Source organism: Helicoverpa armigera, chromosome 14 (assembly GCF_030705265.1).
Source record: "Helicoverpa armigera isolate CAAS_96S chromosome 14, ASM3070526v1, whole genome shotgun sequence".
In the NCBI taxonomy this organism is placed as follows: domain Eukaryota; kingdom Metazoa; phylum Arthropoda; class Insecta; order Lepidoptera; family Noctuidae; genus Helicoverpa; species Helicoverpa armigera.
In genome coordinates, this window is record NC_087133.1 from 1,666,051 (window position 1) to 1,679,248 (window position 13,198).

Genomic DNA, 13,198 nt, shown 5'->3' on the forward strand with positions numbered 1-13,198 from the left:
CTACATAGGGAGTTCATTTGATGATCACAAAAAAAAAATACTTTTTCTTGAAGTGAGACGCTTTGGCAAACTACTGGCTGTGAGTCAGATATAAAAAATGCCGATATATTTTAATTGATAAGATTGTCAATAACTTATCAGTGTCACAGACACGTATTGGCACGTCAATATTTATATGTTCAATCGTTTAATTAGCTAAATTATCCGGTTTTCGACAACTGTATTAAAAAATGGGATAAAGTTGTGCCTGGAATTTTTACATATTAAACCAATTTAAGTACAGAGTTGAACTGACCATGCAAGACGTCAAGAAATTATTTTTCAAATAGGTACAAGTACTCTTAACGCTATGACGATTCAGTAGGTATCCATTAATCATTTATTTCATTGAAAAATAAAATACACGCTGATGATAAAAAGGGTGGTAAATATAAACAGAAATAGGTTTTTTTATCTCTTTTTCTTATCAACGCTATTCTTTCACTCGACCCGAGTACGGACTCTGCGCACGTGAACAGGGAACTGAACACAGCAGTAAAGAGGACACTACAGAAAAGAACACTAATGACAATTAAAAGGATTGAATATAGGGTTTAAAAATCTTGCTCAGGACAAAACCAATTCCACTAACAAGGTAGTAAAAGAAAGTTAATCACCTAAAACTAAATCAAACGACGTAATTAGTCTAAATCGTGTAAACAAATCAATTACCGTCAACAACAACTGACCCGCGATAAGGTCCGCTTCGCTCGCTGGTGGGCAGCCTGAGCTGCGCCCGCGCACCGCACATCTCAGTCGAGAGCAGATCGTTCACGTATCAACGCACCCTTATCTGTACACAAGTAAGTTTTACTTTTAACTTTCATAAATATTTATAATGTTTTGTTACTGTGTTGATATTATTTATTGATTTTCGTTTGTTTCTATGCAATTTGAGAAAAGATTATTGTAATAGTGGGTAATCGAAAAAAATCTGTTAGTTGTTTATGCGGATAATAAACAAATAGAATCAAAGGTTTTACTATAAACTTTCTGATTTCTATACCGGGTTTCGAAAATAAGGATTTTCCAATGATTCTATGAATATAGCCACAGATTATAGTATTTATATTTGCATTTACTTCCCTGTTTAAGGTGATTGCATGCAATTATTGCCATATCATTTCACTTCTACCTTCTACACATCATTGTTAAAGGTAATTAAGCATTTAGGTTGTCTACACAGCTTTTTGTATAAAATTAAGTGTCAAAAGTCATGTTTTTAATATCGGGCCATTTTTTCACATACGCTGCTTTAACCCTATTGAATATTTAAAGTTATTGAATAGCTTGTGTACTGGATGCTGGCACAATTGATAAACAAGTTAAACTTATAAGTACTACCACTTAAATAGTACTTAATTACTTTACCAAAATAGCATGCAAGGGACCTTGAGTGAAGTTGTAAGTGAATTATATCGAGGCATTCTCAATGTGCCACAATAATATTGATTAACAGAGCCATTTATTAATATTTATTTATAGCTGGGTCGATTTAATACTTAAGTATTGTGAAAATTATAAATAGTCTGCTTGGTCTTAAGTTGAAAACATTTATACTCCATTCAAAATAACATTAGAAATTTAAGTAAACCTTTTTTACTGTTTGTTCAACCGATTTTGACTTCTATTGCGTTAGTAGTATGATTAATGGCGGCTGCAGTAAATACTTGGTATTGTAACCACTATTTTGCTTTCAATTCCGTTTTTTTGTCTACGGAATAGATGTCAAAATCGGTTGAACAAACAGTAAAAAAGGTTTACTTAAATGTTTAATGTTATTTTGAATGGAGTATAAGTGCATACTCGTATAGGTACCTGTGTTCTAGAATGATGATCGATTGATCACCAAAACGAGTTATGAGAACAACTATTTATACCGTGTTCTTGGGGAGTAGTAACAATTTATATCTTATTGACATGTATTTTGTTTATATTGTGTGTTTACATCACAAATGTGACGGACGTGGTTTTGAGCATTTACAAAAATGAAAGCTTTTTCCAACAGGTGATTGGTAAATTTTGCACCACTCTGTTTTAGAATATTGATGCATTACTTTTATTTGGATCAAAATGACGTGCTATTGCAAAAAAATAGCCCATTCTTCTCAGAATGTACTTGAATTTGAATATGTGTATTTGGAATCCCAGTTACCATTTGATATGTACAAAATCAAAATCAAAAATCATTTATTCAAACTTGGCTGCAAGACAGCACTTTTTGAACATCAGGAATTTACAATAGACAGCCCCCAAAACGCCCACCCTTCACTTCGACGTACTTATTTTGAACCCATCCAGAATTATTCAGACTTAGGTACAAACATTATCTAACACCACCTTATCAACACAATGCGAAGTTAAACAAATCCATTGGTTGTTTGACCCACAGATAGTTACGCTACTGTTAGCGCATGCATTAGTGATCGCGCCGTGTGAACTTAGACGGACGCGACGGACAAAGGTCATTTCCTAGGCAAATAGTAATCGAATGATCATCGTTTACTTGATGATAAGCAAGGGTTTGTGGAGTTAGGGGCATTTAACAGCATTTTACATTTTTACATGCAATCATTACGGGATATCCCAAAAATGCAATAGCAGTAACTTCAAAATAACTTAATTTAAATATAAAATACAAACTATTACTATTAATAATATCCACGGGTATCAAATAATGTTTTCCAACACACTTACATAGTCGTTGAGAAAGTATTACATGTAGTTTTAGTGAGTCCTATACGAAGAATATTTTTGATAAAACTACTCTGCATCTAAAGTAACTTGTCATATCATCATGTTACAAAGCACAGTTAAAACCATTAATTTTTCTTCGCAAGAAACCACAAACTCACGCTTGTTTTTCTTTTGCCGCCCTTTTTCTTGCATGTCGAAAGTTCAGCAAAGGCACATCAAAACAGCTTTCTTATAAAATAGAACATTTGTTTTATTTTTTAAATGCTCAAATCCATTTTTTGTAATTATATTGCTAATATTTTTAATGTCAAAACATATTATTATGATTTTATTATGATTTAAAATTCATTTTTTTATGAAAAAATATTTAAGCATACTTACGTACGTCATCCTTTTCTATTTTGGTTGAAATGACAAAAAATGTTTAGGTTATTAATTTCAGCTAAGTAATTTCTTGAAATAAATAATAGCTCAATTTGTAAACACCGAAAAAATAAAGTTTTCTTGTATTCAAAATAACGAACTAATATGAACACGATATAACGATGCTTAGTTTGAAAGTGTTTGAAAACAATCACAGAGCTTCCACTTCAACTAACTCGAGTGCACGTAGTAACAGCAGTTGGTCATAGGTACTACTGGAACTAGCGTGTGTATAAAAAAACAATCAATATAAACTTTTCATTTCATCGCAAATGACTCACGGTCACAATACTACAGAATGATACATCTATTTACATGCACTCGATATACTTACTAACTTAATGTACTTAAAACAAAGTTATAGGTACTTGACGGTACAAAGTTTAGAGATAACTGCGATTCCGGGAGACAACACATTATGACCGAATTATAAGATATTTGTCACGTACAGAGGTTTTCGTAACACATAATTTAGAAATTAGATAATACCTATCACAGTTCGGTGTAAACAAACACCAACCTCATTAGTCAAATACTTATTCCTTTTCGGCCAGTTCTGAAAAATAAACACTCTTTAAAAGAGGATGAATATATATACACCTGTACTATTGGCTAGTTTCCTGCCTGTGTCGAGAATTTATCTGCCTGATAAACTATAAATTTTGGTTTCACAGGTCTCTTGATAGAAATATCACCAGGCAAAAATTAAAAACAGCTTTTATCTGGCAAATAACTAGCTGACACTTTATCGGTAACAAGTGAAACCGGGTCTAAGTTAATTTACTGTAAGGTTTAAGGTTACTTTCATCAAAACATCACGAGATGAATTAACTCACGAGTACTAAGATCACGCGTGAGCATGACTTAATCCTAACTGCGATAAACAATATTATTACATGTTTACTATTCTTGTTTATTAAGTTTTCCACCGCCTTAGTCATAATATGGAATTTTCTCTGCAATCGCATGCATGTAAGATAGTTACAATGATGATCATAAGAAACTATCCAATTGATAAAATTGCTAACTTATTAGCACATCTACGTACAAAGTATTGACCATTGAGGATTACTACAGATGAATTAATCATTTCTATAATTAAATATGACCTAATTCTATGGCCTTTAGTTATTCGTAACCTCTCATTACCAATAGATTGGAATTATTTAAAACTCACCACCTCAACGATAACCTTTGCAATAAAATAAACAATGACAGTATTCATGTAAAGTTCTGAAACAAACGACAGTCGGTCTCGGGAAAAAATACAATCAACACCTTTGTCAATATAGGTCCATTAAAAAATAAAATAAAAAAAGAGTTTCAAATTTCGAATGTTAATCGAATATACCGCGAACGCGAAAATCACAGTGACAAAAATGGCGGAAAATGGTGATGTGATTAAAAAAAGTTTCAATGGCACTTGCACTTTGGGTGTGAATAAAAGGACGAGTGGTTCCATAGCTAAAAAAGCAGAAGCTTATTTGAAAGCTGTTAAAGAAAGTATAGGGACGCCACCAGGTTTGTTGATTTACTAACTGATTATTTTTGGAAACTTGGTTTGATTTTAGATTTTTTCGATAATTGCAAATTATCAAAAAGCACCTTAATTAAACAAGGTGATATTTATAGGGATTTATTTGAAAACAAAACCTTAGTGACACTTAGCAAATTAATTTTAGTAAGGCTTTAAAAATAATTTTGCCTACTGAGGACTGTTTTTCATCAAGGCCCATAGAAAATACTATACATTAGTATAGTAATATTCAATCTGTACTATTAATAGTATTAATACATATTTTACATAAACCTACTCAATAAAACCATTGCCCATGACACTTAAATTTTATAATGATAGTTGTTGCATTTATTTCATAATCCCAGTGTGTATTATTAACACACACAAAAACAACAATAAGTGCACGTCCATGCACAACATCTCAAAGGTATTGTCAAAACAACGATAAGGTTAATGCGACGTTACTGCAATGCATTCGCGTTTATTGAATAACAATACGTAGTTACTGTACCGCGTTAATCTATAAAAGAACATGAGAAACAACAATATTATGTTGAGTCTATTTTACGTTAGCAAGAGCTATTTGCACGATGTGGCTATAACGATTAACGAACCAATGTCAGTTATCAAATCACTAATTTGACCTGGATGGTCATTTCTTGGCTGATTATGGATGGGTTTTTATTATAATTACATGGTGTAGCTCACCGTAAGTGTGGGCTGCACCAATCCTAAATGGAAGAACTACACTAAGTATGACGTAGCGCAAGAACGAGCGTGCTACGAGTGACTACGGTGATACTACAGTGCGTAGCAATACTTACACGTAATCATATTCACTGCATTTTTTTGTATAAGTGTTTGAAAAAACTGTACTACTTTCAACTTAATAGATATAGTTTGTATATTCAGGATATCGTAGTATTTTTGGTTTGCTCTTCACCTTTGACTCGTGGAATGATTTTGGAGAAATATAATTTCACCAAACTTTTTTCGACAAGGAACATTGGACGAGTGTGAGGCAGGGCGTGCCTATTTACACTCGGAATTTAGTTCTTCCGCATTCCTTACTTAGGTATAACGAAGTTTCATAGTACCTATCTATTAATTTTCTATTTTGTTGATAGTGGCAAAAGTGCAAAAGCCGAGTATACCGAAGCTGGAGGTGGTGCAGCGTGTGGCCGCCATTCCTATCGTCGGCTCAGGCATCGAAGTCACCGAGAAGGTCTACCATAAGATCAGGGTAAATATCTGTTTGTTTTAATTAAGTTAACTAGTCCTTGAGATATATAATAATTTAATCAATGTATTAGTCATTCGCTGTAGGTATCTTGCTTGATAATATGAAATATTGAAAAGATGCGTGTTTTACAAGCGGATGTACTCCGTGGTACTCCGTATTCAATCTAAAATTATGTAGAATATGGATAAGAATAGAAACTTCGTGCAAGTTATTTCACAAAAAATTAAATCTGGAAGCCTCTGCAACGATCGCAATGATGTGAAAGATGAATGAAGTCCCGGATGATACCGACTTTTTGCAGGTTGCAGAACAACCAATATTTCTTCTATAGATTTTCTAGATCTTTCAACAATTATTTTTTTCCTTTCACTAACACAACACACTATTCTCCAGGAATCCAACCCCTTGATCCGCTGGTACCTCTCTCTGGGAGAGAAGTCCTTAGCCACGGGTGTGCAGTTGGCACTCCCAGCGGTGCTACTGTTCGAGACACCCATCCACCAGCTGGACAAATTCCTCTGCATGTCACTCGATGTAGTGGAGAAGACCGTGCCGTCTATCAACCTGCCGCCGCAAGCAGTAAGTATCCTTACAAAGTCCTTCTGCTGATGTATCTATGAGTAAATGGGACAAATTATTTAAATGTCCAAGTTAATGAAGTACCATATTTACAGACTCTTATATCTCATGTAGATTCCTGTATCTACGAGAAGTCTCGGATATCAGGGCAACTTTGAGCCATAACACGATTGATTACGAACTGTGTAGGAAGCTGCAAAACTGCGTAGCTACTGTTGAATATTATTGGTCAGGAAATCTAAAAATGCATGAAGGTACTAGGCTACATTATTTAATTTCCACAGATATTTACAACACAAAAAAAACTATCCTAGAAGAACAATAAAAAAAAAAAATATATATATACACTATATCTAAAAGGCGTCAAAAAATTCATCCCCATCGCTGCAAACTGGGAGCGTACCCAAGAGGCTGGCAGCATTACCTCGTTGGATGGCCATGCTGATCCTTTGTCCGAGGTAATAGCCAGCCTTTTGGTCACGGGAAGCGTCAACCAGCCGCCTAGACAGGTCTTTAAATAGGTTATGCGCATTCGGACCCCACGACCCGAGGGTTTCAACCCCAAACGGTTCGAAAATATATACTAGGCTACATATATGCTTTATGGGAGCTGATCACTCGAATGAATTAGCGCAAAATTCACAGAATAAATCTGTTTTGCTACCAATGGTTATCAATAGACGTATGGTAAAAAAGTTCCACTATCAAGAACTTGCATGCATAACATTCGTGGCCGAAAACATGTGACAATTAGTTTCTTACAGTAAATTAGGATGTTGTTATACTTAAGAGAATGATGTCCGGGTGAGTGATTGCATTCGCTGCCGATTACAACATCGATATTCACAGTTATCGGCTCCGGTTTAGGTCACGTTAGGTCATGTTTAATAAATATTCACACATCTCAATCTTGTTCCGATCATTATTAAGTTAACCTCTTGATTTACCTTATTTTTTGTTTGTCACTGCGTATTTGCAAAAAGTAGATACCAAACGTTTTGGTGGTTGAGAAAATCGAGCGAGACGTTACGCAGAAATAATTTGTCTGCGAGTGGCGGAGATGCACTAGGGACATGGCCACATGGGCTGGAAAAAAAGTAGCATGCCGCCATCAGTTTGGCAAAAATTGGGCTGAGTGTAGGTACTATTTTAGGAAGGAGACGAGGAACCCTTTCACACGCATCGTATTCCTTAAAATAGCTACCGTTTTATACCTCACCATGTACTATTACATCACTTCCTTTCCAAACAGATGTATTCCGAGACCCGTCGCTTCGTGTTACGTCGTACGGACTCAGTAAAACAGCTGGGTACTGCCGTCCTAGACTCCAGAGTCACTGCAGTGACTGCCACGGTGTTAGACAGGGCACTGACTACTGCCGACAAGTATGTGGACAAGTACCTCCCGCCGGATCCACAGGATGCTAGTGACGGTGAGTGTTTGGAACGTTCTAGAAGATGGTTAATTAAGGTAGCTGAATCCCTGCCAGGCTGCGGGATGGTTCGAAAGAATTACCGCGGCCCTGGTACATAAAGGGTTTAAGAAGGAACATGATGGGTTTTAGTTAGTAGAGTCTGACACTCCCTCTCCTGCTAACGGACATGAGACATGGAAGGGTCATTTGATGATTTCCTATCGAAGAGTAAAGTAGGCGATTTCCACCGTATCTGGGTGTAATAATAGCTATGTTTATCTGCAAACTAGCATAGGTTTTAATTGTCCTTCCAAAAGAAAACGTTATACAAAAGTTAGATGAGACACATTGATATATTATACAAAAACTACGTGGTTATTATCTGCAAACTAGCTAATGTTTTTTTGTATATTAATGATATTAGATGTATCTAATCTAGTCAGTCTTGTAGAGGAAAAAAAATAAATCAGGTACTTTTACTGCAAACAAATTGCATTTTCCTTGTAAGTAAATCGGTAAAATATTATTGCTTACCTATTTCGTAAGAATGCAAAAATAGCTTTTATTCATTGTTGTTATAATTAACAAATCCTTTATGAGTATTATCGCGAAGTATCCAATATTTACGATAAGATTAATTATATAGATTTATTATATACAGCTACGTATTCAGATCAGCCGATAACACACAAAGATAATTTTGTCAAATATCTAAGTAAGTAGTTGAATGATCTCATAATTTCCTTTGTTATTATCTTGAAGGATGCTAAATGTAGGTGCCTATATCTGTTAAAATTGTTTACGATTTTCTACCAAAAACTACTAAATATCTTCAAAGACGGACATATAATATGACAATTATACAAAACTGTAGCCAGCCGGCAGTATTAAATTATAAGTCATAATTCACACAGAACATAAATCACAAAATGATATCAAGTAGACGAAATATGAGCAATAACGGTTCCAATTGAGTGCATGTACACAGGTCCAAACTATCGGTCGCAAGGTTACTCGATAACTTCGGTCTGAACCCCGTCTGGCCGCCTAATTAACGGAAGCATATCACCTATTGTCCTTCTATAATTAGTTCAAGCAATAACCAGCGTGTTATCAGTTGGTCCCTAATTAATGAACAGATCATAACTGTTGGGTTCGACTGATATTTGTCTGGTATTGATGACAAATTACTTAGATGTGATAGTGTGGACTCTGTGCCCATTCATACTGATAGCGGTTTTATGGTTCTGTACTGTTGACATGACACCTGTTACATAGATGCTGCTGTTCTATTAGAAAGGCAAGAGCTTGATATTGATAAGTCTCTTTAATTTTTGTTACCTGGCATGATTTAACTTCAATATTGTACACCATACTATCTATACCTAAATCCTTCATTGCCGACACCAATGACAATCCACTTCAGAATTTTCATCCATAAGTTTTCAATTTACCATCTTCAAAAGTACCTAGCACATCAGTTTAAGCATGCCTAAAGCGACCCCTAGACCTAAAGAACATTGCGCAATATTACAAAAACAAATAGTGCAATTATAGTAAAAAAATCATCGCGCAATCTTCAACATTAATCCTACTCTGCACAATACGTAATATTGCGCAACATAATTGACCGTCTAGGGAGCGCCTAACGTAGTACCCTTACCATAGTGGTGATCATAGTGACGAGCGCGGAGGCTGCGGAGAGTGGGGACAGCGGCCGCGCCCGCGCCGCGCAGACCGTGCAGCATGGAGCCCGCTTCGGACGGAAGCTGCAGCGACGCCTCACACGGCAGGCCCTCGCTGAAGCTAAGGCTATTAAGGAGCAGATACATGTGCTCGCCTATGTTGCTGAGTTGGTGAGTTACTTGTACATTATATGCTGAGAAACATCTCAGGTACTTATTCAAATATCTTTAAATCGACAATCCAGGGGCCCGATTCTAATAAGTTAATAATGTCAAAATTGAATAGAAATCGAATCGCAATATGATTGTAGTAGCAGTTTTAACCATATCGGGCATTCTGCTACTATATAATATAAGACCAATCGTATTCCAACGACATTCGATTGGTTTGAGATTGGTCTACTATTTTGGTGATTTTGGTCGATACGGTAGTTTGCTCTACAATCATATTGCAATCGTAAATAATTTGTAGACAAAATGATTCATTATTGAATGAAAGAAAAGGATAAAACGTTTATTGCAAAGAAAAAATAGCGGAATGCCACATAAGCTTCAATCGTAATCGAGTCATGAATGGATCGCAGTCGAACGTGAATTGTATGTTGCTTAAGTAAAATTAGGAGAATCGGGCCCCAGACAGTTCTGCTTTATTTTCATTTTGTAACACTGGACTCCAAAATAAATAATTACAACTCATACTGCAATTCCTAATAGGCATCCTCTTGGCAATTGAATGTGAGCCCCATAGAAGGCAAGAGTACCTCTAAATACAGAGTCCAATATAATCATTTTACTTGCCTAGAATCGGAAAAGAACCTCTTGAACTAACCCAATAATAAGAAAATAACCCAAATCGCTTCCCCCATATCCAGGTTGCAACAGACCCGGTCCTAGCTTGGCAGAAGGCCAAGGAGTTGTTCGCAACTCTCAGCCAAGCCGAGCCAGAGAACCAAGCCCGACCTGCCACGCTTGAGGAGCTGATGGTGCTGCTGGCACGGGAGACGGCTCGCAAGATGGTGCACCTTATTAACTACACACATAACGATTTGCCCAAGTAAGTGTAATACTGTGTTGTAGGCAACCAGATTGTGTAACAATAGGGAATATAGAGAAAGGGGATTACTCTTAATCGACGCCTTCCACTCTTGGAATGGTTCAAAGGGGGGATTCGTAAATACAGAGTGGGGACAATATCCAATCTTTAATCTTAATTTGATTAAAAAATCAAGTAGGCGCCTAAAGCAGATAATGTTCAGACTTCGGTTTGTTCGGTCTCAGTATGTTCAGTACCCTGAGAATGAAATCAAGACGTTTTGGCTTTAAAGATTCTCTAACATCTTCAATTGTTTTAGGAACGTTCGCCAAGGTCTTCAACTCATCACCAAAACACTGAATGCTGCAACCGACGCCCTCATGAAGGTAACAACATTTCCTCTGATACTTATTTTAACTGTAGGGTCTAGAACCTTCTACATTAATATTTCCGTATTCAACAGACCGTTCCCGTGGAGACAGCGATGTCTGAAGTGAAGGGGTGGCGCAGCAAGCTGGAGACATTGGTGCAACACCTGCAATCTGCGTCCAAAACCTACTTGGTAATACTTCCATAACTATTTTCTTGTTACTGGCAATTAACAAGTAATAACAGTGGTGTGACGTGGCCCTAAGAAACTTACATACGACCATAAGACATGATACAGTTTGTGCCACGTAACTTTGCAATTCTGAAGTTAGACTCTACTCTTAGAAGCTTTCCTTGTCCGAAGTTGGCTACTATCGACTTAACGATAGTAAAAAAACATATAATGTAAAAGATTCTGCACATGCGTGATACTTCAACTCGCCTGCGCAAAATCTCAACTATCCTCTTTTCCAGGAACACTTGGCCATCTTCTTGGCGGGAAACGAGGAGCGCGAGAAGATAGCGCCGCGGTCGACGTACGAACAGCGGGACGACCTAGCCGCCATTAACGGACTCAACTAATTTATTTACGATAGCTTTAGACAATTTATATTACTCTGCCTATTATTTTGTTATGTTTTCTCCATAAATGTGTAAAATAAAAATATAATATCGTAAGATTTTAAGGATTTTATATGTATTTTTATGATTCTTGTAAGTCAAAAACTTTTACATTACTTGAAATATATTTTCGTTTGGCTGTGGTAAGAACATAAAGCTGCTATGGCTCATCGGCAGGAGTAGTGATCTGATAGCTATATGATACTCTATTATCCGAATAATACTAATATTTAATCATAATTAGATTTTAAGAATAAGTAGAATAGAATTATGGATTTAATCATCATTGTCATCATAATTTTAGACAGATGGTAGAATGGAGAATCATTATGTAAGAATGCATTTGTAATGTAACAATTTTGTCCTAATTTTAATAAATAAATGTAACTTGTTGTTATTCTCATGGGCCTCATGAAAATAAAATCTTGAAAACGTTGCATCATGACGGAATAAATGTTATACCTTTTTCTCGAGATTTTTATTTACCTATTTAGAAATATAAGATGGGGCAAGAACCTAGAGTCGAAATCAGAGGATACTTAGTTTGTTTTATAACAATTATGGAAAGATCTAGTGCTCATTGTACCTGATACAGCATCTAGAGTGCAAGGGCAGCCAATGTCTGTATTCAGAAGCCCTCAGAATTCATCATGCAGTGAAGAAGCTCTTAAAATTGACCCATGACTAGCAATCGCCATTTTGTCCACTTCAAAATGAAATATTGAAAAAGAAGGTTCAAAGGCAGAATTGTATCTTCTTTCACCTCATTATAACGCTGGCTTTTTGCTCTTCGTCGGTGACATTTCCGTTTTGTCGGTTTTGTAACCATTCGCCTTTCCTTATTTTATACAACTTTTTATATCGGCGAAATGATATTTGTTGGATAAAATATACAATTTAAGTAGCCGTTACTTTAAAACGGCAAAATAAAATAAAATGAATCTAAACGAGCTCTTGAAAGAGTGTCCGCAACATGCTTACTATGTAAGTACCTAACATTTGTGTCACAGTATAATAAAATACCTACAAAAGACAATGCTGTGTGTCCACCACAAATGGACACGCAGTGGCATAATGATAGAAATGAAATACCATTGGTTTTACATACAACTGGTTTTCTAAGTAAAAACTTTAAATTCCAGCCTAATAACGAATACTCTGAAGAACTAGGGCTGATTGACTACGAGCCGACTGAGGCTCGTAGAGAATGGACCTCCCAGACCACTATATGGATGATGGCGTTTGCTCTACTGCTGTGGTTGATCACGTATCTCATGGTCATGACCCTAACCATGTGCTTCGACATCAGTTTTCGGTCCATGGCGAGTTTCACTGGCATACATTGGTACAATGGAACTTTGTTAGCTAGCGAGGATCATTCAAGATACATTATAGCTTATTAAATTGTGTTTTTATCTAGTAATAAAGAGTGCGTTTGGTGGTACCTTGTAGTTTATTTTTTCTACTATACCATTTGAAATCATGGATAACATATAGGTCCGAACCTTTTCCCCAAAAACGCGTTCCTTAAATGCATTTATTATCTGCCCCAAAACCTTTTTAATCTGTATTGTC

At 36.1% G+C, this 13,198-nt stretch overlaps 1 protein-coding gene and 1 long non-coding RNA gene across 4 annotated transcripts; both read left to right on the plus strand.

Moving 5' to 3' along the window:
• The first annotated feature begins 682 nt into the window (after window positions 1-682).
• On the plus strand, window positions 683-12,091 carry LOC110380028 (lipid storage droplets surface-binding protein 1). 3 transcript variants are annotated; one of them, XM_064037857.1, is made up of 9 exons: window positions 683-842; window positions 5,806-5,921; window positions 6,315-6,500; window positions 7,753-7,933; window positions 9,584-9,771; window positions 10,473-10,654; window positions 10,953-11,019; window positions 11,097-11,195; window positions 11,477-12,091. In XM_064037857.1, coding segments are annotated over exons 1-9 (1,128 nt in total). In that variant the 5' UTR covers window positions 683-841; the 3' UTR covers window positions 11,585-12,091. The 3 variants fall into 3 exon arrangements, with proteins under 3 accessions (XP_063893927.1, XP_063893925.1, XP_063893926.1); XM_064037855.1 differs by lacking the exon at window positions 683-842 and adding an exon at window positions 4,385-4,680; XM_064037856.1 differs by lacking the exon at window positions 683-842 and adding an exon at window positions 4,386-4,680 and having other exon boundaries at window positions 9,596-9,771.
• A 182-nt stretch (window positions 12,092-12,273) lies between these two features.
• On the plus strand, window positions 12,274-13,067 carry LOC110380033 (uncharacterized). The gene is made up of 2 exons (XR_002429785.3): window positions 12,274-12,607; window positions 12,766-13,067. It is a non-coding gene; the product is annotated as an uncharacterized LOC110380033 (long non-coding RNA).
• The last annotated feature ends 131 nt before the right edge of the window (window positions 13,068-13,198 follow it).

Excerpts from the sequence above, each read along its gene's own strand:
- LOC110380028 (XM_064037855.1), top strand. The coding sequence starts at position 4,494 with ATGTTAATCGAATATACCGCGAACGCGAAAATCACAGTGACAAAAATG. Across the intron at positions 5,922-6,314 it reads AGGTCTACCATAAGATCAGG|GAATCCAACCCCTTGATCCG; the intron begins GTAAATATCTGT and ends ACTATTCTCCAG. Across the intron at positions 9,772-10,472 it reads TCGCCTATGTTGCTGAGTTG|GTTGCAACAGACCCGGTCCT; the intron begins GTGAGTTACTTG and ends CCCCATATCCAG.